At 43.7% G+C, this 26,909-nt stretch overlaps 7 protein-coding genes and 1 long non-coding RNA gene across 10 annotated transcripts; 2 read left to right on the top strand and 6 right to left on the bottom strand.

Moving 5' to 3' along the window:
• Positions 1–667: 667 nt before the first annotated feature.
• LOC116923729 lies at positions 668–3,183 on the bottom strand. The gene is made up of 6 exons (XM_045173866.1): positions 2,873–3,183; positions 1,825–2,537; positions 1,624–1,763; positions 1,428–1,549; positions 1,209–1,345; positions 668–1,133 (listed from the first exon to the last, which is right to left on the bottom strand). The coding sequence occupies exons 2-6, from the start codon at positions 2,390–2,392 to the stop codon at positions 841–843; spliced, it is 1,260 nt and encodes a 419-aa protein (XP_045029801.1). The 5' UTR covers positions 2,393–2,537; positions 2,873–3,183; the 3' UTR covers positions 668–840.
• Positions 2,413–2,874, top strand: LOC123472415. The gene is made up of 2 exons (XR_006646852.1): positions 2,413–2,552; positions 2,766–2,874. It is a non-coding gene; the product is annotated as an uncharacterized LOC123472415 (long non-coding RNA).
• A 395-nt stretch (positions 3,184–3,578) lies between the features above and the next one.
• Positions 3,579–5,062, bottom strand: LOC123472406. The gene is made up of 6 exons (XM_045173867.1): positions 4,899–5,062; positions 4,553–4,825; positions 4,348–4,475; positions 4,161–4,282; positions 3,951–4,087; positions 3,579–3,884 (listed from the first exon to the last, which is right to left on the bottom strand). The coding sequence occupies exons 1-6, from the start codon at positions 5,053–5,055 to the stop codon at positions 3,805–3,807; spliced, it is 897 nt and encodes a 298-aa protein (XP_045029802.1). The 5' UTR covers positions 5,056–5,062; the 3' UTR covers positions 3,579–3,804.
• A 564-nt stretch (positions 5,063–5,626) lies between these two features.
• On the bottom strand, positions 5,627–7,408 carry LOC116923734. 2 transcript variants are annotated; one of them, XM_045173871.1, is made up of 7 exons: positions 7,222–7,408; positions 7,046–7,122; positions 6,725–6,961; positions 6,503–6,630; positions 6,321–6,442; positions 6,107–6,243; positions 5,627–6,023 (listed from the first exon to the last, which is right to left on the bottom strand). In XM_045173871.1, exons 2-7 carry the CDS (start codon positions 7,110–7,112, stop codon positions 5,902–5,904), a joined length of 813 nt encoding a protein of 270 aa, XP_045029806.1. In that variant the 5' UTR covers positions 7,113–7,122; positions 7,222–7,408; the 3' UTR covers positions 5,627–5,901. The 2 variants fall into 2 exon arrangements, with proteins under 2 accessions (XP_045029806.1, XP_032786142.2); XM_032930251.2 differs by having other exon boundaries at positions 7,046–7,152; positions 7,222–7,407.
• A 308-nt stretch (positions 7,409–7,716) lies between these two features.
• Positions 7,717–10,203, bottom strand: LOC116923732. Its single transcript, XM_032930249.2, has 7 exons — positions 9,608–10,203; positions 9,426–9,501; positions 9,203–9,328; positions 8,972–9,099; positions 8,791–8,912; positions 8,597–8,730; positions 7,717–8,535 (listed from the first exon to the last, which is right to left on the bottom strand). Exons 2-7 carry the CDS (start codon positions 9,493–9,495, stop codon positions 7,913–7,915), a joined length of 1,203 nt encoding a protein of 400 aa, XP_032786140.2. The 5' UTR covers positions 9,496–9,501; positions 9,608–10,203; the 3' UTR covers positions 7,717–7,912.
• Positions 10,204–10,236: 33 nt separating this feature from the next.
• On the bottom strand, positions 10,237–13,401 carry LOC123472403. Its single transcript, XM_045173849.1, has 7 exons — positions 13,020–13,401; positions 12,866–12,939; positions 12,520–12,711; positions 12,322–12,443; positions 12,135–12,256; positions 11,936–12,072; positions 10,237–11,844 (listed from the first exon to the last, which is right to left on the bottom strand). Exons 2-7 carry the CDS (start codon positions 12,927–12,929, stop codon positions 10,442–10,444), a joined length of 2,040 nt encoding a protein of 679 aa, XP_045029784.1. The 5' UTR covers positions 12,930–12,939; positions 13,020–13,401; the 3' UTR covers positions 10,237–10,441.
• Positions 13,402–13,552: 151 nt separating this feature from the next.
• Positions 13,553–19,640, bottom strand: LOC116923728. Its single transcript, XM_032930243.2, has 8 exons — positions 19,500–19,640; positions 19,186–19,384; positions 15,754–15,955; positions 15,469–15,651; positions 15,289–15,407; positions 15,070–15,191; positions 14,871–15,007; positions 13,553–14,800 (listed from the first exon to the last, which is right to left on the bottom strand). Exons 3-8 carry the CDS (start codon positions 15,806–15,808, stop codon positions 14,283–14,285), a joined length of 1,134 nt encoding a protein of 377 aa, XP_032786134.2. The 5' UTR covers positions 15,809–15,955; positions 19,186–19,384; positions 19,500–19,640; the 3' UTR covers positions 13,553–14,282.
• Positions 19,544–22,916, top strand: LOC116933332. 2 transcript variants are annotated; one of them, XM_045173846.1, is made up of 5 exons: positions 19,544–19,686; positions 19,869–21,994; positions 22,078–22,218; positions 22,282–22,468; positions 22,543–22,916. In XM_045173846.1, exons 1-5 carry the CDS (start codon positions 19,635–19,637, stop codon positions 22,623–22,625), a joined length of 2,589 nt encoding a protein of 862 aa, XP_045029781.1. In that variant the 5' UTR covers positions 19,544–19,634; the 3' UTR covers positions 22,626–22,916. The 2 variants fall into 2 exon arrangements, with proteins under 2 accessions (XP_045029781.1, XP_045029783.1); XM_045173848.1 differs by having other exon boundaries at positions 22,285–22,468.
• Positions 22,917–26,909: the final 3,993 nt, after the last annotated feature.

The raw sequence follows: 26,909 nt of genomic DNA on the forward strand, positions 1-26,909 counted from the left end.
GTCTTTTGAGTTTACCTGCGGAGGTGACAGAAACGGCCATTAAAAGACCCAAGAACAGCAGAAGGAATGGTTGACGCATAGTGTTTTGCCTGTAATTTGCAAGAAAAGAGCAATGAAATTGAATGGCTTATTCATAATCAGACGTAAATCCAACAACAATTTACAATGAAATCATATAAATTTACCTTTAGTTTTCGTGACTTGGAAAGCAGAATTGGAAGTTCTTCAGTCGATTGCAACGAGTCTGAAGACTGAATCGACACTGGATGAAGACGGGGTCGAGCAATTGCCTTTTTACATTTGCATTTTATCCAACCAGAAAGCCATTGGACAACCGTAGTACGAACTAGGTGTTCCCGAATGTTTTTGGTTTTGTTTCTCACGTTCCAGTGGTCTCGGCAAGTCACCCGGACTCTTTTTATTTTCCACGGGTACTATACTTACGTACCTACAATGCCCAAAGCAGAAAACAAAGTCGGACTTGATTGTAAATATAGGACGTAATCGACAACTATACGGGATGTCCCAGATCGCTAAGGGCTTGTTTTTGGCTCGTGTTTTCGCGCAGTAATTTCAAGTCTTGAGAATGCCGTCAACTTTACATGTGTTATCCTGTGAAATTCTCTATTTTAATCGATTGATAATTGGCCTGCTTTCACAGACTATCCTGATTGCGCATATTTTATTTACTAATTTTATATATACGTATATAATAATTCTATACTAAAACAACAAAATAAATTCGCGGCATTAACAAAACGAATTGCTGAAAATACAAGTCAACAATAACAAAACGGGGATTCGATCATTATTCTTTAGGGAAGGCATTGCTAAATAATTCTATTCAGACTTATTGTCTAGTAGCGTGGTGATATAAGTTATAGCATCGTCAAAAATCTGATCGATAGGAACGGCAGGAATGTGGGTCGAGTTCACAAGTCTCTTTCCATCGTCTGGATGAATTTCCGACAAGCTGGGCTTCTTGGCTGTTAATTTCAGGCTGCCGTCAGCTAACGTTGCTCCGTAACCCGTCGTTGCCATCTCTTTGATCAGACGATCCATCCAGTTGGCATTAGATTCAACATTTTCCTTGTCAACGTCAAACGATCCTCTTTCGATTGGCAGACATTCACCTTCAATTTTTTGTTGGTTTTTTCAAAAACACGTTATTAACTAGGAAACAATAAAAGGTTTCTTGTTTGTCTCACCTTGAAGGGTAAACGACAAGCCCTCTGAGTAGCCATCGTTGATCCCAATGTTTTTCATGGTAATGGTGACATCGTTGGGTTGTTGGTCGTCGACGTACCAATGGTAGGGTGGAATGCTATCAATACGGCCGCAGAGTCTTTTACGTAATCATTCGAAAAGAGAATAGATTTAGTTCCGTCAGGTAACGTAAAATGAGTGTAACAATCAGATTGTCATACCTGGTTTGGTTCATGAACGGAGAGATGTGAAGATATCCTTTTACGCATCCTTCTACATCAGGCAATCGACTGCGTCCATCCACTTTCATGGTGATGCGGGCACGACGACAAATTTTATTAACCTATCATCGTTTCCAATGGAACTGATCAACGTCAAAAACGTAATAGCAAATGGCATTTATGGGCGAGCCCACACCTTGATATTCCAAGTGCACACTAGAGGATAGTCTCGTTCGTGCGGGAATCCAGTCGATTTGTAGTTTGGTTTAAGTCCTTGCTCTCTCAAGACGATACGATCAGCAGTTAAGGGAATAACGAGGTTTAGTCCGCAAGTATCTGTCAAAAATAATTTGTAAACGATTTCTTCTTTTGGAAGCCAATGGGTTGTAATAGAGACCGTATTGATAAGTTCCTCTTTCCGGTAGGACGATAGGTGATTGCGTAACATAATCTGCTGAGATGCTGCCTTTGCTCAGCGGTGGCCGTCCAACAACGTCGCTATCCACTTTCACGGGCTTGCGTTTTTCGCTGGGATTAAGCGTAACAGGTCTTCGCCCAGCAGCAATGTCCTCGAGTGAGACGAGTTTATTCCAGCTGGTCGTATTGACCCATATTTCATTGGCGTTTTTATTGCCGACAGAGATGGAATCGCTGTCCTTGGCAGCTCCTAGTGGCACAGGCCTCTCTAGACTGGTGGCATTGAGCCATAAACGCCCTTTGCTAGTAAAAATGGCTATTTCGCCGAAGTGGGTACCGACTACGGCATGAGCTCCAGTGACGGGCAAAGGAGTTGATTTGACCTTCTTTGTGTTTGAATAACGCTGTGGTAGTGTTGATGGTTTACGTTTTGTACTGGACTGTGGCCTACGTTTTGTACTAGACTGTGGCCTTCGTCTGTTGAATTTGCTGATGGAAGACGGCTCGTTGGAAAACATGTTTGTTGGTCTTTCATAGTTACCAGTCATTTGGAAGTCGTCGATTATTACTATATCATCATCAAAGATGGCTGCTTCGTAAGGAATGTTGTGATGTTGACTTTGAAATGCATCAGCTCCTTTCGTGCCTTGGAAAAAGACTTGATGGGATTGTACTGGATTCGATCCACAATTCCTGATATGAAAATAGGTAAATGAGTGATTTTCAGTGGTTGGGAACTACTTGTGCAACTATTAAAGAGGTTATTGGCAACTCAACGGGTTCTCAATGAAGTGGAGTGGTTCAGAAAACCCACATTTCTGTTCCCATCCAGCTTCACTGTTGCCCAATATTTCAGTTTCCGATCTCTTTTGTATAATTTAGCACTTTGAAGAATGGAAGTAATATCATTTTTACCTGCAGATGTAACACCAATACAGAGAGCAATCAATGGCAAAACCGAGTAAAACTGGTGCATTTCACTGTTGGCTGGTCAATGGAGATGAAATCAACAGGTGACTAAGACTCACCCAAAAATATAAGGCTTTCAATTCTCGAATTGGACACGTCACTAGTCTGGATGTTATTCGATATGTTGCAAAGATTGGACTGAGATATACTGTGGAGCAAATGATCAAATAAAAGCCTTTCTTTCTCCTCATTTTCTCTACTTGAAAGTTTCAGTTTTCTCCAACGACTGGAGACAAAAAAGTCATTTGGCATCAAGTTCTCGCTAATGAGAGGAAGGGAGAGAAAGAGAGAGGAATAGAGACACACAAAAAAACAGAGAGGAAAGGGATGATACACAATTATCCGCAAGCAAAATGTTTCCATCCCAACTGTTCCTACACCTCGTCGTGTGTGCATTAAACAGGTGTTTATGGGAGAAAGTAGGCATTTTGTCGCATCTCGATGCTGCTGGGCAAAGACTAAGTTTGCGGTTGGTGTTTCTACGTTTCCTCTCTACAACACTTCCCGATTAATTTTCTCGAATGCTCGTGTAACACTTGTAATAGTTTGTACAACCAAATTAGTGGCTATAAAATAGAGAGGAAAAGCAAGACACCTCGATAACAAATAGGACGATCGTTTTCTTCCGTCTTCTTTTCAAGCCGTTTTCTTCTTGCTCATCTTTCACACTATGCATTGATGATCGTCATAACGGTTGATAGAAAAAATAATAATAATCGGCTCGTGAATTTCCGGGAATGATCTTGGCCAAATGTATAACAGTTGTTTGTTTTTTCAATTCGTTTATTCGGCATTCAAAGAAATATGCGATTCAATAAATAATCGTTTAATATGCAATTACATAAATGCCTGTTGCATTTGCTGGAATCAAATGTGCAGATGAGACCAAAGCGGCTGCACAAGAGTTGCTGCAAGTTATGATGCAGGAGTCCATTCTTTTTCTCAAAAATTCTTTCTTAAGCGACTGTAAGATCTACAGTTTCAGATTCTTTTAAAATTTTTGCATCCAACTGTTGTATGTTTTCAAGGCTTGGCTGCTCGTCATGTTCGAGTCATTGGGAAGGCATTCGCCTAATTTTTGATAAGAGTTTAAACTGGCTATGACGCTCATTTGCATGTTTAATCAGTCCAAGTTACCTGACAAAGTAAAAGACAATCCCTCCCAATAGCCGTCGTTGAGTCCGGCATGTTTCAAGACAATACTGACATCGTCAGGTTGTTGGTCTTCGACGTACCACTGGAAGGGCGGAAGTGTCTCGATTCGTCCGCAGATTCTTTTTGGGATAAGAAATTAAATCAAGGGTACAATTTTTATGACTAAATGCTCTATACAATATGGAATAGTACTTTGTTTCTTTCATAAAAGGTGAAACACGATAGTATCCTTTGGTGCATCCGTCCACGTCAGCCAGTCGACTGCGTTTGTTGATTCTCATCGTAACGACGCCCCGACGGCAGTTGTCCGTTACCTGTCGTTGCGTTATTAACAGTCCAGTCAACACGATTAAAAGAAAAAGACAAGACAGAAATGTACCTTGACATTCCAAGTGCAGACGAGAGGATTGGATCGTTCGTAGGGGAACTTTGTCGACTTGTAGGTTTGCTCGATCAACGTATTTCGATCGTTTGACAGGGGAACAACAATGTCCCCTTCACACAAATCTGAAACAAGAGAACAAACAGTGAACTCGATTAGTTTTCACTATACGCTTAACACGATGTTTTAACATGAAATTTACCGACACGTCGCTGACCACCGTTTCCGGAAGAAGGCAAAGTAATGGATGAACTGATGGTTTCGCCTTCCATGTTGTAATACGAGTTCAACACACTGGGCAGAATGGGTGGTAGTGTGGTGCTCTCTATCTCACTTTGAGATCCTTCCTGAAGTCCGAGTAGGAAAGGAGGGACAGGTGAGGCAGGTTGTTTTGTTTCAGTTTTGTTGGCTTCTCTCAATCCCTGGAAGAAATAGGTGAATAGATTCGGAATTCGAGGAACGTGCTGCATTATTCCTGTCATGGATTTCACAAAGAGGCATTCAATATAGTTGCACACCAAATGTTAGTCTCTTAATAGTTATATCACCTGCAGATGTAAAGGAGACGACAGCGAAAAGTGTCAACAACCAAACGAGCAATGGCCGACGCATTCTTCTTCTTCTTCTTGGTTTTAATTGGAGAAGTCTCTGTAAATGCGATTTTGATGCTATGGAAGCTGAGTGAAGACTGCAAGTGTCGGCCATCAAGTAAACTCCTTTTTTCGCCTCTGCCAAGAAACAAATTCACACAAGGCGATAAGCTGATGGCGTGTTGTTCTCACGTTTTCATTTGCAACACCCATTCAAAGCGTTTTTCTTTACCTCTTTACTGTTTAGCTGATTTGATATCATAGTAAATAGGACATCAACCGTAGATGGGTGCCTCCTTTGCTGCATCAACCGCAGAAGATGTTCAGTCATCCGTGATGATGGAGAGACGCTCCTTATAGATTAGCCTCGCCTATTGTTTACTTGGTCAAGCCATAAAAACGAGCAGAAGAATTTGTCTGCCATTGCAACTGTGTGTGATCAGCTTGAAACTTGTCCGTTTAGGGTCTGCTTCACGGCCAGTTCCAGCAGCCCTGAGAACGCCTTGAACTTTAGACGACCAAAAACTACAGTATCTTCTAATATTATACTCTTCTATTCATTAGCTAAAGTTGCGGTGGGTTGCAGTCTTTATATTTATAGCGCCACAGACACCCAATCTCTTTAATTAGGCAGGAAAACACATGTTGCTTAGAGCTTTGACACTTCACTTAACGATTTGTCCAGGTGCCATTTTTCCTCTTGTTTATTGGGAAAACAAACGTTTACGTGTCAACGTGTATAATAAGTTATGTCAAACTGATACATAAATAACATTATAGGTTTACATGGACCACATGAATAAAATGATGCCCCCTCCCTACATGAACTCTTTTTGTGTTTCTAAACCGACATGGTGCGTATAATTAAGACCTTGATGAAGGTTGCGTCAGAGAGATATACGCCCCTTTTGTTTTGCACGCCTTTGGTGGTCGAGTTGGATGCGTCACCGAGTAGGATGAGTTATTGCGTCACCACCACAAGATCGAGTGCTTCAGATTCCCTGGAAAGCTGATGCAGCCAATTGCTATAGGATTTCACAGCTTTGCTGATGGATAAATCAGATTTGTTGGGGAGACATTCACCTGTCATTCACAGTCAACGATCAAAAGGAGACGTTTACACATCGGGATCGTGTGTCTCCAGTGCACAAATAAGGGGGACTCACCTGACAAGGTGAAAGACAATCCCTCCCAGTAGCCGTCGTTGAGTCCGACGTGTCTCAGACTGATGGTGACGTTTTCGGGTTGTTGATCTTCGACGTACCACTGGAAGGTCGGTACAGTTTCGATACGTCCACAGATTCTATCCGATCCCCCACCACCACCACCACCAAAATGAAATCAGTCAGCAAAATGTGGATGTCACTGCGTTAGTTTTACTTGGCTTCTTTCATGAAGGGAGAGACTCGATAATATCCTTTAGCGCATCCTTCCACCTCAGCTAATCGACTGCGTTTGTTGATTGTCATCGTAACTAATCCGCGACGACAGTTGTCACTCACCTAGACGTGATTGAACAGGTGAATGACATCATAGAAGAAGTTGGGCTAAGATCGGTATACCCTAACGTTCCAGGAACAGATGAGAGGAGTGGCACGTTCATAAGGGAATTTCGTCGATTTGAAAGTCTCCTCAATCAAAGTATTGCGATCGTTGGACAATGGCACAAGGATGTTGCCTTCGCACAAGTCTGTCGCAAAAATGCATTTGAAATGTGTCCGTAGTGTTGGGCAACTGAAATACTTGCAAACCGATAAAGAACGTTGGATGACTTGTTTGTTTACCTACATTGCGGTGGCCGCCGTCGGCAGTGGGCACGACAACCGTCGAGCTGACGGTTTGCCCTTCCGACTTGTAATGCGAATAATTGGTCACGTTGGGAAGGACGGGCGGCAACGGTGGAGGTAACAAGCTTTCCACTTCGCTTTCGTCAGCGCCCGTGTCGGTACCATTGGCCTCCCTCCAACCGAGCAGGAAAGACGAAATGGGATTCGGAATTTGCTGAATACGTTTGAGAATTCCTTTCATTTTTGTTTTCAGGGGTTAGTCAAACAAGGCATTAGCTTCATCGCGAAAACTGTTTCCACTGGTTGTGATCGTCATACCTGCAGATGTGAAGGAGAAGACAACGCCAAGGATGAACAAGGTCTGCATGAGCGATGGCTGACGCATTTCAACTAATCTGCGCAAAGCGAAGGCGATGAGACTTTCACTGGACCCAAACACGAGACATTAGTGTCCAGTTCGCTATTAAAGTAAATAGTTGAAATAGAAAACTGACCTTATTAAACACTGTTGCGAATTGCAGGTGACAAAAAATCCGAATGAAGAGAGACTGGTGATCTCCGTATACTTGGTGACTCAAGTGCTCAAGAGGCTGGATGAAGACTGGACGCGGAAAACAACACGTAACGGGCTTATTTCCTAGAGTGTGTTCGTGAAGACACCTGACGTGGTTATTGGCTCGCACAAAAACACCGTATTGAAAACAAAAAACGACTATTTATAACCCGTAGCGTCCTCCATTTTGTTATTTTCACGGGCCATTGAGTCGCGATGATGACACGCATGGCGATTCCCGTTCATCCCGCCGTCCATTCACGACGGAGAACACCGTGAGAAAGAGACACGTCGACAGTAGTAAATAGGTTTAGTGTCTGCCATGTTCTCTCGCTCGTTACGATGCCTCGTAAGCGATAGCGAGCGGAACGTTAAAAAGGATTTCAAGAACACCATCAACGCCATAAATAGTCAATTAGATCAGGATAACAATGGATTCATTCATTTTTGCGTTTATTGCTTTCGATATTTCATCTTCGTATTTGCTATTAAACGATAATTTTATGCCAACAATCAATAACTAGGCCAACCGACACTCGCGCGTTTGGTTGGTCGTGCAAGTTTAAATAAATTCTAAGCAATTAAAGTATTTTAGAGAAGACGATTAAAATACTAAAAGATGATGTCCAAGTTCAAGTCCACAGGATTAACTCCACCGTTTGAGCATGGGAGGAGTTTGTGCCATTCTTTTTTGGAGGTGGCACTGTCGCCATCACCGACTGATTTTTAAGGACATGCCAAGGAGTTTCGAGATTGAACAAATCGGTAAGAGCAGCTGGTTTGGCAGGAGATTTCGTGGGAATCGAGACCTTCTTTGGGGCACTTGTTGATGGGATTGATTGATTAAGCGTTTGGTATGTCAGATGAATGATCGGGTGGGGCTCTGAGTTGGTGGTGTTGGCAGCCGGTGGCTGGGGTTTCGGGCTATTTCTCACCGGAGATGGGGCTGCAGTGGGCGCTGATTGGTTTTTGAGCAGATGCCACGGCGTTTCCAGGTCAAAGTCCACGCCGTTTTTCTTGGGTGGTTTTTTGTCCGTCACATTGGGGGACGCGGTCGTGGTCGACACGTCGACCAATTCATCTTCCGTTTCAGATTCAGAATCATTTAGAATGCTTTCCAAATCGAGTCCGTCCGGTAAGGCGACGGTAGGGACGCCAAACTTCAAGGACTGACTGGCAACTTGTTGCAGCCAATGACTGTACGTTTTAGATGCTTTGTTTTTCGTCATGTCCGATTGCTCATTGAGGCATTCACCTGTTAAATGAATGGCGATACACAACGACGTCTTGCGCAATCTTTCATGTGACTCACTTACCCGACAAGGTGAAAGCCAAACCCTCGGAGTAGCCGTCGTCGAGTCCGACGTGTTTCAAATGAACGGTGACTTCGAGTTGTTGGTCTTCGACGTACCACTGCAAGGCCGGAACGAAATTGACACGGCCACAAATTCTACGTGTTCCATCATTTCAATGAAGACATGTTACAATCAATCTAAAAAGACGCACGTACTTGATGTCATCCATGATCGGCGAGACAGTGTAGTATCCGTTGAGACATCCTTGATCGCCGGCCAATCGACTCCGTTCGTTGATGGACATGGTGACTAGACCACGACGACAGCTCTTACTCACCTATACATGAATATTACCATTGATTTTTTTGTTGATTTATCAGTTTTTGAAACGTTCACCTTGACATTCCAGGAGCAGATGAGAGGTGTAGAGCGTTTGAACGGAAACTGCGTCGATTTGACGGTGAAATTCCGCTTGGCTGCGCGTTGTGAGGTCAAGGGGATAACGATGTTTGCCTCACACAAGTCTGCCACGAATGAATAGAATTGAACGATTTGTAGACATTTTGTAGAATCAAGATTTTCCAACACTATATGAACACAATATGAAAGGATTCACTTGGTTTATACCAACTTTCAGTTGACCACCGTCAGCAGTTGGCACGACCGTTGATGAGCTGTTGGAAGGCCATTCCCTATGGCCGGTTATCGATTTCGATGGCGATTTCTTCTTCTTGGAAAGCGAATCTAAAACACCTGTCGACATTTTCAATCACCAACCCGCCAAAAGAAAGAAGGAATCACGATTAATGTCAATCTACAATCTTTGGTTCACTTGACAGCATTTGGGTACCTGCTGAAGTGAAAGAGACAAAGATGCAAACGCCTATTATGGCCGAGAGGAACAGACTGGATTGGCGCATTTTTGGCTATTGGACAACAAAGAAAAATTGAATCCATTTGAAAAAAACAAACAAACAAAAAAAAACAAAACAATATCGCTGCCATTGATTGAAGAAGCGCCAGTAGACTCACCGTTAATTTGGGAACAGTTTGCGTAAAGTAAAAACTGATGGCCGGCCGGCAGTTCAGTTTTTTTTTATTCAATGGCTACGGAGGCTGGACAGAGACTGCAGGCCACACCGAATTGCCAGCTATTGCCTTTTTTTTCTTCTTCTTCTTCTTCTTTGCAGTTTCGCTCGACGAGTGGATACACGCGCACAAACTATAGACGATTCACACGAATGATATAACTCGGCTTTCCTCGTTGACTCGGTGACTTCTCATCTGCTCGACTGTGACGCCAACGCCTTTCTAGTTCTCGTGTTCAACACGTACAGGGCTACACTGTTCAAGATGAATTAAAAACAAAAAAAAAAAAAGGAAAAGAGAGTAGAGTGGTGAGATGAGATAATATGCGTCTGATGATACTCATCTCTTTGTTGTGGTCTCGATCGTTGTCCCGCATTGAACAACTGGGTCGTTTTTCAATTAACGATCGGACCCTAGTCGTTAAAAAAACCTTTGCGCCACATCACACGCACGCGAAGAAGCCCTAGATTTCGGTCTTTTTGTTTTTAGCAATTGTTTTACCAAAACTTGTAGGTTATTTGGCGTCCGGTGAAAGTCTCACGGAAACGCCCCCCTATCGGAAAACTGTAATTTTCACTACCAATTCACTAACAAAATGACTACAGTTTCACTTCTCACATTTAAAAAATGGAAAGATAAACGTATATTTGACATCGGAACTGAGTTTTTGTTGTTGTTGTTGCTTGGAAACGGTAGGGTTTATTGAACTATTCGGTGTCTAAAAAGTTGGGATAAATTAAGTATTCGTTCGCCTAGATGCTCTGCTCGGGGGGACAGTTAATCGTCAAATGTCAATAAAGGGTTGCGACGGAGAAGAATGGGTTGGTCATTTCTAGGCGAATGTGTTGTACTTGCCGGTGTCGGCGATTCATGATCAGCCAGAGGACTCATAGTTACCACCACCGGCTCATCGAGGGCGGACTGCATCCAGTGGCTTACGTCGACTGGCTGGTTGTCCTCCGACCAATCCCCAGGCCGGTCTGAGGACTCGATTGCATCGATGGGGACAAAGTCAGCAGAGACACGATGCACTAGTGTCTTCTTTGTGCTGAACGGTTGGCTCTTGCGAAGGGAGGATTGGGATGTCATCGACGGAGCTCTCGAAATGAAGAAAGCTGGCAGCTGGACGTTCGCAGGAGCATTCCGAGTGTACGGGTGTAAGTCGTGTTTCGACGAAGAGGGAGGATTGCGATTTTTCAAAATGAGCCACGGAATTGCATTTTTAACTTCAGCAGTTGGCACTTTCTGGCCGTGGTCACGTTCATCCAGGTCATGTCCTGCAAAGTACGATGGGACCGTTTCCGGTGTTTCCAATGAAACGTCTACCTCGGGATCAGCATTCGACTCTAAAAACAAGTCTGCCTCATTTTCAGAAGAATCGGCTGATTCATCATAATCGTAAAACGCATTCGGATCCTCTTTGACGAAATCAAGTTGCTCCGAGGGTTTCGATGAGTAGAGTTCCACAGATGATTCGTTTCGATCGGGAGTCTTCAATATGAGCCAGGGGATCTCGGGTTCAGCGTTGTCAACGTTTTTAGCTGGGTGAACGTTATTCAGCAGAACGTCGGCTGGGACAACAACAACAGCAACAGGCTTTACTGTAGTCGGCCTTTTCGTCGATGACGGGCGAGGGCTTGGAGTTGGATCAACTTGCGCCAATGACTCACCAAGAGGTTTCAAAATGAGCCACGGGATGTCGCCATGATCTTCGGGAGCCAAGTGCACAGGGTCATTGGTGATCTGTTGGTGATGCGAGGGTTGCCGTGTCGTAGGTCGGTCTGATGGAAGAACGTCACTGGAATTCAATGTCGGATAGACAGGGGAAGTGACGTTCTCTGGTGGAAGCGTCGGGAACGAGGAACTATTTGAAACGTTGGACTGCAGGTTAGTCTCTAGACTCCAGCTAATCGGACTGCTACTCTCCGCAATTTGCCACGAGAAGGTGGCAGTGGAGATATCTGGCGGTGAGGCGGTCGTTGTATTGACAGCATCTTCATTATTCAGAACGGGCGTTGAGTCATTCGAAATGTTTGGCTGAGTGGCCGCTACCGACGGTAAGACCACCGTAAGTCCACCTGCTGTTGTCAACTGCGTCTCGGAAAGCTGTTGCAGCCAATTGCCATAAGATTCCCAGGCTTTGCTAATGGTCGTGTCATCCCTGTTGGGCAGGCAATCACCTGTTTTTGTTTGTTTTACAATAAAAAAACCCCCCAAAAATGAAAGGGTTTCAACTAGAAATCGTTTGTGTTATTGACGTCAGAAATGTACCTGAAAGGTTAAAACTAAATCCTTCAGAGTAGCCGTCGTCGAGACCGATGTGCCTCAACGTAATCGTCACGTTTTCTGGATGTTCGTGTTCGACGTACCAGCGAAATACGGGCACGGTGTTGATGCGGCCACAGATTCTGACAGTTGAACCGAGAATCAATTAAAGATATTCATCGACGGTATTTAACAGCCAATTTACTTGGCATCTTCCATGAACGGCGACACGGTGTAGTATCCATTGCGACATCCATCGACGTCTGACAGCCGACTGCGTTCGTTGATTGTCATCGTGACTAGTCCACGACGGCAGTTGGTGGTCGCCTACAAGATCGTTGGCGGTTAAATGCAACTCGGCAATGGAACGTGTTTCGACTCGTACAACTCACCCTGACGTTCCACGAACAAATGAGAGGCGTCGAACGTTTGAACGGAAAATGGGTCGATTTGATGACCATCTCCTTTTGGACATCAAAAGACAAGGGAACCACAATGTCACCCTCGCACAAATCTGCCCTCCAATTAGATGAGATTAGACTCCTCTTCAACCTCGTTCAACCTCGTTCAATTGCAAAATAAAGACGTACCTACACGCAGCTGACCGCCGTCTGCTGTCGGAACGAAAACGGACGAACTGTTGGTACGCGCATAACCGGTTGCGTTGTAATTGCCGGTCTGGTCAGCTGGAATTGATTGTGACGATAGTTGTTGTTGGCCGTTGATGATTGCCGTGATAGCAGAGACGGAATGCAATCCGAGGAGGAAGGAGTCGATAATGCCTGTTCCAATAGCAAAAGACGATTGTATCCAACAAGAGTCTATCTTGGTCGGCTCAATTCTGCACTTCGTTTGCGATGCATTTCGTTGTGTTTCGTATTGATTGAAACAGTAGCCTAGCCTAGAAAATACTTGTACGATGAGATTTTTTTTTACCTGCTGAAGCAAAGCATACGCCGATCCACAGGTTAAAGAACAAGATTGTAAATGGTTGGCGCATTTCAAAATTTCTAGAAACAATTATTTAAACAAACGGAAATGGCAAATGAAATGAAATTTTGAAAGGAAAGTTGAATGGCTGTCATTTTACCTTTTAAACTGCAGAAGAAAAAAAAAAAAATAGAAACCAACAAAAAGGGACGTCTTCTGCCCGGCTGTTCAATGCTCCACAACAATTTAATGGCAAATCAAAATGAATAAAAGGACACTGAAGTAAGTCGGGCAATCACAAAAAAACGTGTTAGGGATTAGGAATTAGTGGGCCCAACCGTCCGTGCGTAACGCTGGCAAGTTTCTATAGTCGTGTGCCATACAGTTCAAGCAAATCGTTCGATCGTTTAACAAGGAGAAAGCATTCGGCAATTGTTGATCACATTTGCAGTTGACTGAAACCAAAGTGGGTCAATTTCAATTAACGATCGATTTAGAGTATCCATAAACTAAAGTGTGCCACATTATCCGGGTCGGATGGCCTAGATTTCTTTCCATTTCACTCCAAGACCCCATTCGTGGGCATCCAATCGAAATCTTTTAAGGAAGCATCCCTTTTCTATCTCTTCTTCTTTTAACGCCGTATTTCAGCTTTCAACAGTTGCCATCTACGTGCATTTTTCAACAGTTGCATCACATGTAAATGCATTTATTTTTCAGAAAATTCGATTTTAGCATCGCCTAGAACAAAACGGGGAGGATAAAGTGCAAGTTAAAACAGCAGCAGTTAAATACAAACAATTTTTGCCTGGATAACTCGGGATGTAATTATAGAATTTTAGTTTTCCTCAATTGGGGTTGGAGTCGAATGACGTTGGTTTCAGTTAAATACGAAAAAAAAACCATCAAGTTCTCGAAAAGAAATAATCAGAGGATCGATCGTCGTTGTCCTCGTTGGAAACAAGTTCATTCGTAGTTGGACTTTCCGGGTAATGAAACATTTCCAATGATGACGGACTAGGATCGGGAGATTTCAGGATAAGCCACGGAATGCCTTGATTATCGATAGAAGTTGTTGGCCGCACTTGCGGACGGACAGGAACGTTTGGTCTTTGAGGCCGAATAAAGGAAGAAATGAGTCTATTGTTAGTCTGGGCAGAATGGCGCATTGGCCAGTGGTGGGTGGTCGGTCGGGCAGTGGTGGGCAGAGGACGTCTGATTGGAACAATCGCAGTAGGTGAAGGACTTTTAGGGGTCGGTGCTGGGCGGGTGGTTGGAACCGATGGAGTCGAGTCAGGCGACTTCAAAATGAGCCACGGGATGTCGGGATTATTATCGTAGGGCACCGGCCGGCTGGGTTGGCGACTGCGGATGTCTGGATACATTTTCAAAGGTGAAGGAATGGGTTTAAGGGATTCGACAATCAGCCACGGGATTTCGCTATCGTCTTCGGGCACTTTGAAGTCGACAGCATGACCGGGCGCGTTTCTATCATTCGCTGATGCGGTCGTCTGATCAACTTTGGGGGCATCTCGGTGACATCATTATGATCGGTGATCGGCAAATGAACAGGGGCCGTCACATTTTTGCCTACACCAACAGTTACCGTCCCGGTTTGATTGGAATTGGCCTGCAATCGGTCAGCAACGGGTTGCGTCGTATTCGTGTTGTTGTTCGACAACGAAGTGGTCACTTTGATGACAACATTTTGCAATGGCTGGATGGCAGTCTCTGCTTCACTGTCGGTTGTATTTGCAAGATGGGCAGAGTCATCTGCGATGGCCCCCTCCAAAGGCATATCGTCTAAAGTCACGAACGGCAAGACGACCGTAAGAGCCCCCGTTGATGCCGATTGGCTTTTTGAAAGTTCATGCAGCCAATGAGTGTAGGATCTGGTTGCTTTGCTAGTCGTCATGTCAGACGCGTCAGCCAGACATTCACCTGAATCATTTTGAAACAACGAATATTCAAAGTGGCCAAGTAAATTTCCAATGTTCAACAAGGGACTCGCCTGAAAGAGTAAAACCGAGTCCCTCGGAATAGCCGTCGTCGAGTCCGTTATGCTTCAACGTGATGGTCACATTTTCTGGCTGTTGATCCTCCACGTACCACTGGAAGGCCGGCACCGTGTTGATACGACCACATATTCTGTTCCATCAATAATTTTGGAAATGAGTACATGCGGCCAAAAGGAGTAAGTGCTTTTCTACTTGGCTTCTTTCATGAATGGAGAGACGCGATAATATCCTTTGGTACATCTCCTATCGGCCGACAGTCGACTGCGTTCATTAATGACCATCGTGACTAGACCGCGACGGCACTTGTTATCCACCTGTTGCATCGTCATTGGCCAGTCCGACCAAATAATGCGAGAACAATTAAAATGAATTCGATGGCTCTTTTTTTGTTGTTGTTGAGGGGGTTGTTACCTTGACGTTCCACGAACACAGCAGAGGCACGGAGCGTTTGAATGGAAACTGGGACGATTTAAATGTCAATTCCTTTTTCACATCGGATAATGGGACGAGAACGTTTCCTTCGCATAAATCTGCACAGTCCCAACAATTGCTCTATCAAAGACGCATTTCTAGATTGTTTTCATTGATTACCGACACGCTGTAGGGCGCCGCTCATCGTCGGCATGTAAGTGAACGAACTGTTCATTTGCCAATGACTGGCAACATCCTTTTCAGGTGTTGTCTCGGTTGTCGTCTGTGGGGGCCTTTGCTGCGGTCGATTCATGTTGAGGATGGCGGCTGCCTGTAAGCCACGTGAAAACGACTCCAAGATTCCTACATTTTTCGAAAAGATGACGGCGATCACGTTTAAACGATTGTTAGTTTGAATTGGTCGTTTGCAATTGCACGATGAAATCAACGTGTTTATTAGTTTACCTGCAGATGTGAAAAGCGCTACGACACAGACGGCGATTAAAGGCAAGGATAACATTTCTTGGTTTCCAACTGATTGGGATGTGCGTGAATGATGTTCTTCTAAACAATGCAAAGGGATTCTTCTGCGTCCAGGTGGCAACCGGAGACGGACAGCGACAACACCAAACGAAAAATAAGAAGCTGTGCGACTTCAAAGTCCATACTATTCAGGGAATACAATAAAAGATGGACATTTATACCAAGTCAATGATTATAGAACCCGCCCACCATCCTCTTCTTTCCCTATTAACGCATACAACAAAATAAAAATGAGAGATAAACTTGTCGACGCGTGAAGTCGACACCTTTCTACTCTTCTAAACGCACGCACGCACGCACAAAAAAACAAACAAAAAACACGCGTGTAAAAGGAATTCAACTGCTCGTTGTAGGAGAAACTGCTGTTCTGTTAACTGTTACTAATTGAATTTAAAAAAAAAAGTGCGCCTGATTTCGATTAACGTCCAATGGAATGGAACGATACAATTGCTAATACAAAGGTAAAACAAATGAATTCGTTTGTGGCCCAAGTGTTTTAACCTTCGGTCGTTGCCTTTTGGTCTTCTTCTTGGTTGTTTTCCAGTCCTAGGTGAAAACGAATTTCTTCAAGAGAACGAGCGCGTGGGAGGCCTACAGAATAAAAGGGGGAGATTCAAAGAGAAAGCGCTTAAACTATTTATATCAAGACGGCGTTTTTTTTCTTTCTTTTTCTCTGAATGTGTAAGTTTCATTTCCTTGTGAGATCGCATTTTCTTCTTTTTGTGTATACAAAACATCCTGCAGCATCTTATCCCCCTCAATCCAACCCCTCTTTCCATCAAGAGTCCTCCATTAATATTAGTAGACCTTATCCTGTATAGCCCCTCGTACTTTAACCTATCCGATTTATTCAGGATCCATGTGGGAAGAAGTGGGGAGGGGGGGATTTTTCAGGGCACGGCGTCTCTGCGCATCGTGTTGACCCCGATTTGTTCACCTGGAAGACAACGACTACCAACGAACCCCCTTGGCTCCAGTCCCCCCTCCTGTTGTTGTTTCTTTAATAATAACCCCCTTCTCCGCTTTAGTGGTTTGAAAATGCATTCCTATAAGCCTGAACAAAGACAAATGAATAGCCAAAGAGTTGGATGATTGTCTATAGTTAAATGCATCGCTAGACCTGGAGCGTCGCTGAGGAACGTATCGGTAGAATCATTAACTTGCCGATAACGAACGAATGTCGCACGGCTGGAACAAAAAGGTGGACACAATACAAAAATGAAAGAAAAGAAAAACTATTGTCGGATTGGGAGAGGGGCGAATGCGGCACTGGGTCATCCAGATATTGTCTCGTTTTCTTGGTTCTCGGATTTATCAAACGAACACACGCCATTTGTCCAAGGAAGGACAGCGACGACACCAAGATGAACGGGAACAGATTGGCAGAGAAGCCGCGCATGTTTATCAACCATTTTCACGTTTCCCTGTCATTGCTGCAAGCCCCAAATGGTTCGCAACCAGTTTCTTCGGAAACTTGTAAATCAGCATTTCGATGCGCGTCAAAAAGAAGAGGCAAAAAACTATAAATACGTTCCGTTACAAGACGCTCGAATGAAATCATTTCAGCTCTTTCAAACAAAAACGGCTGTAAACAAAGCGTGAATTGTTAATGCCGTCATCCCAGTGTCAGTTTCATTCAGATATGAGAAAAGGTTTGACATTTGCTGAAAACGGTAGAATCGACTCGCCTCAAATAAGATCGTCATCGTCACACTCGGCCGAGAAAAGAACGAAAAAGAAATCCATAGGAGCGCACGTTTGCCTTTGATACAGTTCAAGTCGAAAAGGTTAAACTGTTGTTTTCTTTTCTTTCAGTGGAACGTGAATGTTCCGTGAAAAACAAAAAATTAAACGGTTTTCTTATTCTTCGCCTTTTTCTTTAAACGTTCGTTTAACTCAAACCCGTTAGTAAATTAAAGCTCAAAATTGAAGGCCGACAAAAGGGAATGACTTTTCTGAAATGCCGATTTTAGTTCGCCTGGCCAAGGGCAAGATGATTGCGGCCATAGCTGATGTGGCTCCAAGGTGCGCAACTATCAGCTAAACACAGTTTTCAAAGGACTAAACAACTGCACGATACATTTTTTTTTAGGAAAAAAATGTTGATTGAAATCTTTTGCACTCTGGTCTGGAAGAAAAATGAAATAAGGAAGAATTCATGTGGCGGCCGTGATTGTGTGGTTGAAAAAGAAAAAAAAAAAGGGTTGCGACCGGGAGCCCCTGCTGCTCGTTGGCAGCTCGTCTGAAATAACTTTGGCCCGGCCATCCCATTCTTACGGCCCCAGTCTCAAGGCCATACAAAAATGCAAACGAAAACAGATGCACACGATGAAACATAATCATCATGTAACTACCTCCAATTAAAGCTCCCTCCCCAAGAGAAAAGTTTATGTGGGCCCTTGCTCGCATGCTGTCGACGCCACATCTTTCCAATGGCAAAGAACTTGACCTTTCGCCATGTGAAACGCGGACGTTGAGCAACAACTTGTGGCAACGAGAACACGCGGCCGTGGCTAATGACACGGCCTCATCAACTAACGATACACGCGATGAGGAGGACTTCACCTCTTTCTGTGTTCAACTCTCTCAGCCGTTCACGGCCACGGTTCTATCCATTTTTAGAAAATAGTGCGCCATTCTTTAGTTGAAATAAAGGAAAGAAAAAAAGAACAGCAAAACCCAACCGACAATGGAAAAAGTTGAGCACAATCTGAAAAAGAAAGATTTTCTTGGCTTGCCCTTTTTAATGTCAAACACGTTTTCAATATTAAGTAGAGAATACGGAATGCTATTTAACCTTTTCGGCCACCTCACTCGTCCGGGTGCAAGTAGGGAAAACCACTTTCGCCGGACTCATTTTTATCCGTTTGAATTTCGTAAGGAAGGGAAGATCATTCCAGTAGGTTGAACTTGAATCTAGACGATGCCTCATGAATTATACAAACTACTTCAAACGGAGAAAGTTGGAGAAAATGACCCCCATCTCCCTTTCTACAAATGCACATAACGAAATCCATTAAAAAAAAAGTTAAAGACGATTGTGATGATATGAAAAAGCGAAGGGGAAAAAGAAGGCTGTTGGTATGGTTCCATTTCATTCTTCCATCTTTAACGTTTTCGACATGGAAGGTCAAGAGGCGGGGGTGGAGTAGTTTCTAACTTTGTCTTGTTTCTGATTTTTTTTTTTTTCCATTTTTCAAAAAGTCCGAATGTCGACCCCCCTGATAACCTGACCCTCTCTGATCCCTTTTTCTATTTTCTTCTCTTCTTCTTCTTCTTCATTTTCAATAGCAACGGTCATACAGACACACTTTCTCTCATAAAAACGAAAAAGGAATGCGGATGACTGTTTACCTGACAGCTTTTCGGATGGATAGAGGCGAGGGAAGGTAAACTGCGGTGCGCTGCTGCTCCTCCACGTCCATCGTCGTCGTGTGTGCCTCTCTCATCGAATGGGCGGACGAAAAGGTGAAGGGCTCCAGCAGAAGGAGGAGCTGCGTCTACGTGTGGCAACCTCCAAAACAACAATCATCCCCTTTCTGAGGCGGTTGACCTGCGCCAAAAAAGATTTTTTAAATTTTTTTTATTTTTTAAACAACAACCGATGGCAAAAGAAGAGAGAGAGAGAGAGAGAGAGAGAAAAACGAGGGGGGATGGCAAGAGCAGACTTTTGCTTTCAGCTGGCCCGGCCACCAAAGTCAGTTGCTCCATCAACGTCACGCGGAGCGGATCGTTTCTTCCATTTCCGTTGAATAGCAGTTTGAATTTCTGTCCATTCATTCATCTTGCGTGGCCAATCAGCTATGATTATCCACCACCTCGTCCTGGTCGCCTCGTTGGTCGCATCTATTCAAGGTAAACGAGCAGTTCATTCAAACTTGTCACGTTGTCAAACACATTTGATTTCCAAAAATATATACAAGAAACTAATGTTCATTCATTTGATGGTCGCATTTTAAACGCTCCATTCGTGTCAATTCCAATTTTGTTACAAATTAAAAAATAAATAAATAAATAAATTTAAAAAAAAATAAAAGGTGGACGCAATTGTGGCGCAAATCCGTCCGTGATTTACCTGAAACGCGGCGATAAAAGCTCCGTCGAGTATTGGATTCCAGCGGAAAACAACATCCAGCCCGAACCGGAAGAGGAATTATCTTTGCAGTCACGTTTTGATGAACAAGAAGAAGAGCAACACGATGAGGAACAAGACGAAATCAAGAGGCGAGAATCACTCTCTGATTTATCGACGACTGCTGGATTGACCACATGGCGGACGATTGAAGAAGAATTCGCAATCGAATCGAAAATGACGACCACCTCCATTCCGGCCATCAAAGACCTAACTGTTTCCACCGACTCGATTCAAGTAGCGGAATCCGAACACGAAGAGGAGACGTCGACCGGTTTGACGGGACTCAAGGTCACTGATGACGTCATCGTCTTCACCACCATCTCGCCTCACGCACCAACCGTTGAGGATGCCGTACCTTCAGATGCTCTTTCTCGGGTCAACGACCACGTCCAAGCAGAGACAACCGAAAATCGACAGCAATCGACGGACGTGTCGGAATTGCCCGTCGCTGACATAACGGATCCACCACCATCACCACCGCCGACGACAGAGTTGCCAATCAATCAGGTGCTGGCAATCAACGGCCAAGAATCGCAACGAGGCGACTCACTCGGCGGTGGCGGCACTCAGAAAGAGGTGCCAATCTTCACGACTGCATCTTCGCTCCAAGAGTTCAACATGGAGTCCATCACCAGCGGCGTCCAGCTGATGGACGTCGAAGTGGAAACCAAGGCCGAATTGCTTGAAAATATGATGCAACAAGAACAACTGCGGCCACATACCTCACCTCCGCCAGCGTCCAGTGTGAAGAACGAAGAATCGATCAGCATAGACAACGCCGTTCTGCTTCATCCGGCGACAGTGTTGGTGGCGCCCCAATCCATCCAGCCACCAGCAACGCAACAGCCAACCGAAATGGTGACGGAAAGCGTCCAAGTCGAAATAGCCAAAACACAAACAGACGAGTCCGTCCCATCCGCAAGCGAATTCCCTGACGTCGTTTCTCAGCTGAAGGAAGAATTCCCTGACGTCGCTTCTCAACTGAAGGAGGATTTCCAGGATATCGCCCACATTCTCATGTCCGTTCCAGATCTGCCTCAATCTGAAAGTCAGATCAAACAAGTTGAAACAACTGAAACAAACGAACCGCAAGCGGTGACACTTGCGGATTTCAAAAGCGATTTGGAATTCGCCGTCGACACGCACGCCGAAGAAATCGAAACCACCACGTCCTCCGCCAGCTGGCTAACGAAATCAACTGGAGTGCAGACAGAAGAATCCAGCGCACATTTGCAGCCAAACGATTTGCAATTGGACGAAATAACAACGGAGATGAATGGTGACCAGCTGAAGCAGTCCGACGGTAGTGGACCGTATCCAGGGCCAAGTGGACTCAAAATAGACGAGCCGGAATCAAACGATGAACAGGGAAGTGGATTGGCTGATTCAATTCAAGGCATTTCAGACGCAATTCCGGCAACTCAAAACGACGACGGGACAGAAGGCAGCGGTGGTCTCGTCAGCGAAATGCCACCGGTTGCAGTGGAATTCCCCGCCATGGATGAACCCGATATCAAAAACGAACAAGACGGACCCGTCGACATTTTGGGCGTGGTCGAAATGGGTGACCCAATTCTCGTTAAAGTCGAATCGCCCGCGGAAGGGAGCGGATCAGACCAGTCAGCCGCCATTTCGGAGATCGATCGAAACGATGAGCAGGACACGGTAGTTGACGTTGTTGAAGACGAGTCTCCGCCGGAATTCCGCAACGACGATATCCTTCTCAACCGCATCCGCACCATCGTCAACTCTCTGACCAATCCCAAAGACACTTCGTCCTCATTCCTCCGACGGACTTCTGGTTTACTTCAATCTGTTTTCAAACGAACCAAACGATCGATCACGAATCCGACAGACTTGGTCAACAGTCCCGCATTCCGCCAGTTCCTACGCTCCCAGCCTTTGCCCCTTCGACGGGCTTTGTCGACCAATTTTTCTGGTCGATTTAGTCGCCAAATGGCCTCATCAGAATCCGAAATTCGAGACGACGCCCAATCGCCAGAACAAGAATGCGATTTGCATATCAAGGTAAGTGGTCCTGGTAAAATTATTTTGAGCAATGTGAAACAAAAAAAAAAAATAAAATAAAATAAATAATAATAATTTACTAGACGGATCCTGGTCTTCATTTGTTGCTTACATTCCACAATATGAGCGCCCCCTACACTTTGGACTGCGCCGGAGCTTACGTTGAAATCGAACGAGAAGGCAACGGTTTCGAAGCTCGTTGGTGCGGAAAACCAATCGGGCAGGTAAAGGGAAAACGAACCGTTCCCACGTTCAACAATTTGTAACAATTTTCTTTCCTGTGGTAGCAGAGGGGAGTGAGATCGCATGTCATTTTCGCTCGATCCGAGGTGCGAGTTTCAGTATACAACAACAAACAGACACTAATGCAACATCAAATGGCTGTTGGCGGAGAGGGAATCAACTCGTTGGAATCACAGCCATCGCCAGTCAATGACCAACTGGCTCCGACTGGATTTAGCGCCGATATTGAAGGTACAAATTGGGATAAACTACATACATCACTTACCTTGAACAAGGAGGAAATGACTTATTATTTTTTGGAGCAGTGATCGACTTACACGACGCTGGACAATTCACATCCTTCCAGCGCTCTCAAGCCTACAGCAACGTTCATCGTAGAATCGGCTAATTTGATCAAATACCATTCAATTTTCATTAAAATGTTTTCCAACTCTTCCAACGATGGTTTCACATGAGCGCGGAAAATGGTCACCAACACACAGGCGCACTAGTCCCGATTTCTTTTCATTTGTTCCCCCCATGTTCTTTTATTTCTTCCTCTACTCAACTTTTTATTCCTCGTTCCAAATCTCGTTCCCTGGTGATGGGCTAGGTGATTTGATATTCAATTTTCTTTAAAATGAAAAAATACTGTAGCAGTTGATTATCAATAAAAGCATGCTCTTTCTTATGTCATAAACTTGATCTTAGAGCAAAATAACTTTTTACCTGTCTGTCTTGAGCAAGGACTGCTAGATGTTATACGATGAGATAGACAACAAGATGTTTCACCTATAACCATTCTCAAAAGAAACACTTGCTTCAAGAGTTTTTATTAGAATAATCTGCTGCTAACAATCAAACATTTTTATTTAAACAAAATCTAAAACATCCTTGTGTTACCATTCCTTGTAGTGGAGGACTGTTGCCATCCAAGCCCTTGCCTTTGTTTGGCAGACTGAACCAATGACTTCTGGGTTGAAACATAAAGATGTAGAAAACAAAGATAACAAGTAAACAAATAAAATAATAACTGTTAACTCATTGTCCACACAGTTTTATACGCAAAGTACCTTGAAGTGATTATCTTCTAAGTCCCTTGGATCCAAAATTCCAAGAGTCACTTTTTCATCAAGGGCTATATTTGTCAACTGGCAATTCCCCTAACCAGGGTTTTCTGTGATGAACCCAACTCTTCACATCTTGCTGAAATTGGACACTGCATCAATGGTAACTTTTAAAGAAACAAGCATGGTGATATACCTCAATGGTCAATGGCATCTCTCTTCTTCACGTAGACAAAAATCCAACAGAGGAATTGAATGCCAATGCTGAAGCAGTCTATCTTTCAACCTCAGCAATGCTTTACTACAAAAAAACAATAAATTAATGACATTTTTGTAAATGGGCGGGCAAGAATGCAATTCAAGAGGTACCGGAAAAGATTCTGAATTATTTAACAACAAAAAAATGAGCCATCACCTGTAAATGAAACCTCATCTTCGTTCCCCGATATTGTCTGATATACTGGCCCTGGTTGAATAACACTCATGGAAGATCATCATAGAAGATCTGCAGCAGTTGGTTCCGTGAAACGATCAGATGACAGATGGAATGATATGATTTGGTCACGCCTATTTTCCCCCGGCTGCCGGGGGCGCTAGTGACAAAAATGTCTATTTCCCCCCGGCCAGTAGGCGTTGGTGTTAAATAGCTATTGCACACCTGAATCGGTGAACACAATCAGGTGGATGCTAGAATGGCGATATAACGCGAAGTATAGACATTCGATATATCGATATCGGTATCTATATTTTACAGACTTATCTGTATCGGTTATGTTCGATAACTTAACGCAACGAGAGTACTGTACATACAAATCAAATGCCTTGCATAAGTTGTACCAGTATGGTATAACGGTATAGCTCTGCTCTAGTCTGTGACATTCGAGGTTCAACGTTCGATTCTTAGTACAGTCAGAAATATTAAAATCTACGATGTTTCGATTAAAGTATTTTTATCGATAATGAACCTCTAGTTTCACACAACTGTCAATTTTCAAGAGTCAAATTTCTTTGTGTTTCTTAAATGTCAGATAAATGTTAAAATATATTTGATTAGGATTTGAAGTAATACAGATCAAAATTCACATTTAATTCGTCTGTCTGTGCAGCACAGGCTTCGCAAAGGGCACAACGCCCTATTTGCTACCGGGGGAAATAGACAATTTTGACACCTAGCGCCCAGCCGCCCACCGGCTGCCGGAGGGAAATAGATAATTTTGACACCTAGCGCGGGCATCCCTAAAACGCGAAAACGAAACGCGAAACGAACAGCGACTAAAACGCGGAACGCTGTGCGAAACAGCCCCCAGGCAATGGGCTGCGAAACACTCAAATATCGCCTAAAGGCAACCAAAATAGCGAAACGATTTTGCGAAACCCTTATTTAAAATGCAATTGGATTTGGCATTTCATTTAGAGAAATAAGAACCGCGTACTATTCTTTTTTGAGAACATGTAACCCCGATAAGCACTGTAAGCTCTACGCCAACAAAAACTCATGTTTTAAATCTATGGTTCTTTCCAGTCCTTTTTTAATTTTTTGACATTTACTTGAACAAATTCGCGACGAATTGTTAACTTGTATTGGCTAATAGGAAACTAAACCCGACGGGGAAAAAAACTAGCATTTTAAATATAACAATGTGTTTAGAATCTGATTGAAGTAAATGAAATTAATTGATTGAATTAAATTGAGTTTAAACCAAAAATGTAAAGCCGTGGGCTAACTGGGATGTTCTCCAGTGCTCTGACCTCTGAGTGCCTTGAATGGTTCCATAGCATGTTAAATTTGGCCTGAAAAAACTCATGAGACTGTTTGTTTGCTGTTTGTTAGAACTTGTGTTTCGTTTGCTGCGCCAAGATTGGCTATCTGTATAGTTCGAAGGAAAGGATCTTTGTCTTTATTGCACAACCATAAAGACTCCGCAGGAATGGTAAGTAAATTGTTTTTTTATATCTAATTATTTGCAATGACCTTGTATTGTACTACACCCATCGGCCATAAAAACAGGTGTATTTTTGAAGAGGCATATTTTGAGACTGAAATGTTTTATCTTGCCACGAAATAAACAGTTGAAATTGTCATCACTGTTCTCTTTTTCTTTATCTGGGTCTTACTTCGCACGAAAGCAATGAGCGTTACGCCCTCTGTTTTCTAACCGGTTGTTTCAACAGCTGTTAAGAGTACTGTGGCATTTTCATTTGTTATTAATTCTTTCAAATCTTAGTGAAAATGAATAAATATTATTGAACTATATGCGTTATTAGTTAAATTACAATTATTTCGTAATAGGATATGTCTTCAAAATCAGATTTGTTTAAAAATAATGGGAAAAGTGGCGAAATCGTACTTTCCAATCAGGATCCCTCAGGTCTCCCCCATATAGTCGATCCGAAACTTGAAATAAAAATATTCAGTTTGAACTGTCCTTTTCAAGTACTTTCAAATGGACTTCTTGTGTCTATTGTTTGAGCGACTTTCGCTCGTTCCTGTCTGCCTTAAGCGCAAACGAACTGAAGAGTCAGCATTTGTAGCCGTTAGGATGATGAGGAGAGCAAAGCGGAGGTGTTTAACGAGACCCACCATTCGCCTGGGCAGCGTCCATTCTGGAACATGTGAAAGGGATCAAAAGGTGTCTGCATTTATTCCAGAATCTCGCCCAGCTGAACCACCACGCAAAAGGTCTGCCTCCGAGAACGACGAGTCCTCCGATCATGGTTCGAGCAAAAGAGTTTGTCGGACGGTAATTGCAATCCCTCCAACCCGCTTGCCACCCAACACGGTAGGCGGTGAGATTGGCTGTGATTCCGTCCACCGTAAGAACGTCAACAAGCAGTCTCAGCCAGTACCGAACATTGAAGTCACAATCAAGCAGAAGCAACCACAACAGCTTCTGTCCGTTGAGCTCTCGGTACAAATCGGAGCGACTCCCAGTGACCCAAAGGTACGAACGGTGAAGGTACGGAATAACAGACTCGATGAACACCCAGTGTCTGTGAAACGGACCTCTGTCTTCGACCGTTTGGGAGAGAAAGGCGTGGATAGAACACCCATCGTGCTGGATCATGCCAAGCCGACTGTCTTTCAGCGCTTGGGAGAAAGACCTTCTCAGGGCTTTGATCGAGAACGACCTAGTCGATGGAAACACGGGATGAAGCCATACCATCAAGCTTCAGGTGTCAGATCCCAGTCGGCTCGTGGAAACACGAAGTCCAACAACAGATGGTAACACAACGATGGGAGAAGTTAAAAGTCAACACAACAAACAGGGACCTTGCTAACCTGTATTGGCTAAGTATCAAGAGCGGTGAGATGGCCACTGAAATATGTGGTCAACTCACTACTCTGAACGGGTTGCCTTTATGGGGATTTTTTTACAGAGTTGGGCATAGCAAGGAATTTCCTGAGTGTTGGTTGAGCTTTTTTTTCTTTGTGTGTTTTTTTTTTATTTTTTAACATTTGGCTTGTAAAAGGTTAATTTTTTTTCGGACATGAGTTAATGAAATTCCCGTTTATACACTAAATTTTTAAACCATACCCATTTTGTTGTGTTCAATTATTTCATCCCCTCTTCAGCGTATAAAGTTTACGTCTACACTTAATAACTATAATGCTTGTTGCAAGGCGT

The sequence above is a fragment of the Daphnia magna genome, linkage group LG5 (genome assembly GCF_020631705.1).
Source record: "Daphnia magna isolate NIES linkage group LG5, ASM2063170v1.1, whole genome shotgun sequence".
NCBI classification, from domain to species: domain Eukaryota; kingdom Metazoa; phylum Arthropoda; class Branchiopoda; order Diplostraca; family Daphniidae; genus Daphnia; species Daphnia magna.

Bases quoted from the DNA above. Each gene is read 5' to 3' on its own strand.
- LOC116923729 (XM_045173866.1), bottom strand. From the start codon at position 2,392: ATGACTGGTAACTATGAAAGACCAACAAACATGTTTTCCAACGAGCCG. The intron at 1,550-1,623 runs GTGTGGGCTCGC...AAACGATGATAG, and splicing joins TGTGCACTTGGAATATCAAG to GTTAATAAAATTTGTCGTCG. The intron at 1,346-1,427 runs GTATGACAATCT...ATTACGTAAAAG, and splicing joins CCGTTCATGAACCAAACCAG to ACTCTGCGGCCGTATTGATA.
- LOC123472406 (XM_045173867.1), bottom strand. From the start codon at position 5,055: ATGGCCGACACTTGCAGTCTTCACTCAGCTTCCATAGCATCAAAATCG. The intron at 4,826-4,898 runs GTGATATAACTA...AATCCATGACAG, and splicing joins CGTCTCCTTTACATCTGCAG to GAATAATGCAGCACGTTCCT. The intron at 3,885-3,950 runs GTAACTTGGACT...ATCAAAAATTAG, and splicing joins ATTGTCTTTTACTTTGTCAG to GCGAATGCCTTCCCAATGAC.
- LOC116923734 (XM_045173871.1), bottom strand. From the start codon at position 7,112: ATGCGTCAGCCATCGCTCATGCAGACCTTGTTCATCCTTGGCGTTGTC. The intron at 6,443-6,502 runs GTATACCGATCT...AATCACGTCTAG, and splicing joins TCTGTTCCTGGAACGTTAGG to GTGAGTGACAACTGTCGTCG. The intron at 6,024-6,106 runs GTGAGTCCCCCT...TGTGAATGACAG, and splicing joins ATTGTCTTTCACCTTGTCAG to GTGAATGTCTCCCCAACAAA.
- LOC116923732 (XM_032930249.2), bottom strand. From the start codon at position 9,495: ATGCGCCAATCCAGTCTGTTCCTCTCGGCCATAATAGGCGTTTGCATC. The intron at 9,100-9,202 runs GTATAAACCAAG...CATTCGTGGCAG, and splicing joins CGGTGGTCAACTGAAAGTTG to ACTTGTGTGAGGCAAACATC. The intron at 8,731-8,790 runs GTACGTGCGTCT...TGGAACACGTAG, and splicing joins CCGATCATGGATGACATCAA to AATTTGTGGCCGTGTCAATT.
- LOC123472403 (XM_045173849.1), bottom strand. From the start codon at position 12,929: ATGCGCCAACCATTTACAATCTTGTTCTTTAACCTGTGGATCGGCGTA. The intron at 12,444-12,519 runs GTACGTCTTTAT...ATTGGAGGGCAG, and splicing joins CGGCGGTCAGCTGCGTGTAG to ATTTGTGCGAGGGTGACATT. The intron at 11,845-11,935 runs GTACATTTCTGA...AAACAAAAACAG, and splicing joins ATTTAGTTTTAACCTTTCAG to GTGATTGCCTGCCCAACAGG.
- LOC116923728 (XM_032930243.2), bottom strand. From the start codon at position 15,808: ATGTTATCCTTGCCTTTAATCGCCGTCTGTGTCGTAGCGCTTTTCACA. The intron at 15,652-15,753 runs GTAAACTAATAA...CGAAAAATGTAG, and splicing joins AGCGCTTTTCACATCTGCAG to GAATCTTGGAGTCGTTTTCA. The intron at 15,008-15,069 runs GTAGAAAAGCAC...TTGATGGAACAG, and splicing joins CCATTCATGAAAGAAGCCAA to AATATGTGGTCGTATCAACA.
- LOC116933332 (XM_045173846.1), top strand. From the start codon at position 19,635: ATGATTATCCACCACCTCGTCCTGGTCGCCTCGTTGGTCGCATCTATT. The intron at 21,995-22,077 runs GTAAGTGGTCCT...ATAATTTACTAG, and splicing joins AATGCGATTTGCATATCAAG to ACGGATCCTGGTCTTCATTT. The intron at 22,219-22,281 runs GTAAAGGGAAAA...TTCCTGTGGTAG, and splicing joins GCGGAAAACCAATCGGGCAG to CAGAGGGGAGTGAGATCGCA.